The sequence below is a fragment of the Buceros rhinoceros genome, unplaced genomic scaffold (genome assembly GCF_000710305.1).
Source record: "Buceros rhinoceros silvestris isolate BGI_N320 unplaced genomic scaffold, ASM71030v1 scaffold15547, whole genome shotgun sequence".
Classification (NCBI taxonomy): Eukaryota; Metazoa; Chordata; class Aves; order Bucerotiformes; family Bucerotidae; genus Buceros; species Buceros rhinoceros.
In genome coordinates this window covers 5,009-6,255 of record NW_010420549.1, presented here as the reverse complement: position 1 = coordinate 6,255, position 1,247 = coordinate 5,009, and the positions used below count along the sequence as shown (strand labels likewise).

The window sequence follows — 1,247 nt, the reverse complement described above, 5'->3', positions numbered from 1 at the left end:
GTGGTGCCCTGCGAGGCTAGGGCACTGTGTGCTCCAGGAGCAACACCCAACCTACCTGCTGAGCAGGGAAGGATGGTGGGAGGGTCCCAGAGCCAAGCCAGGACCTGAGCTGAAGCAGCTCTAGCTGGAGGTCGCCTTTGCCTCTGCATTCCCAGGGTAATAATTAACCCCCAGCCCCACTTCTCCAACGGCAGAGCTGCTGCTGGCAGTCAGGGGTAGCACAAGGGAATGTCCCCATGGCTGGGAGCGAGTGCTGACCCACAGCAAGCTGGGGACAAGAGCTAACTCCCACTCCTGTCTCACCCAGGGCCATCATGGATAAGAAGCTGGCTGCCTGCGTGAACATCCTGCCAAGGAGCTCGGCCTTGTAAGTTGGGCTGAATGTTCCCCAGCGGAGGAGGTGACCCTGGGCTCCCCAGGGTGGGGAAAGAGGAGATGGACACCCCACGGCCCCAGGGAGAGGAGGCAGCTTCCAGAAGGCTGCTGGGTCTCTGTGGTTGCAGGTGGTGGAGATGCTCCTCACCCACACAAAGGGCACTAAGCCTCCTAAGGAGCGCAGATGCTCCAACCGCCAGCAGGGACCAGTTATTTCTTGGTTACTCGGCTATACGGAGATCTAGCAAAGAGCAAGGTGATTTGTGGTCCTCAGGACACAGCACCTCTTTTTAGAGGATCGAAAAAGAAGCTGATAGGGAACAGAATGGCCTTTATGGTGTTAGGCAGCACTTCCAGGAAGGAAGAACAGTATCTTTGACCTTGAATTGCGACCAGCCATGCTCTGCAGGTACCCTCAGCCATCCGCACAAAGGGGGTGAGACAACAAAGCTCCAAACCAGCCCATAGAAGCACCCTGGCCTGGCCCTGCTGGAAGAGGGGAGCAGGTCCCCACATCGCAGCCTTCCCCCGAAGGGGTTCCTCCCAGCGCACCCCCCAGGCTCCTCACAGCCCAGCTGAGGCTGCTGAAATAGGGCAAACCCAGGAACACCCTTCTTCCCCTTACGCTTCGTTCCCTACGAGCCACAATGGCTGGAGCCAAGTTGCTCCTGTCCAACCTGCCTGCTCCAGCGGGTTTCTCCTCCACGCCCTGCTGGGAGACACCGTGATGCTTCCGAATGCCTCCTCGCGTGGGACCCCAGTGCATAGACGACATCACGATGGCCTTCTGCCAACGTAAATGTTTTGAAAGGTCTTGCCTGACTCAGGAGAAGTACATCTCCTCTCCTGCCGGGAAAGAGAGGAAGAAAGCT

General features: G+C 58.1%; 1 protein-coding gene across 1 annotated transcript in view; it reads left to right on the top strand.

Annotated features, from left to right (window-relative positions):
• CUTA (cutA divalent cation tolerance homolog (E. coli)) overlaps window positions 1–1,247 on the top strand; it is a 6,384-nt gene that overhangs the window by 3,464 nt on the left and 1,673 nt on the right. Inside the window, exon 2 of the mRNA XM_010139346.1 lies at window positions 308–367. Coding sequence (XP_010137648.1) covers window positions 308–367 — 60 coding nt within the window. The remainder of the gene's footprint in view (window positions 1–307; window positions 368–1,247) is intronic.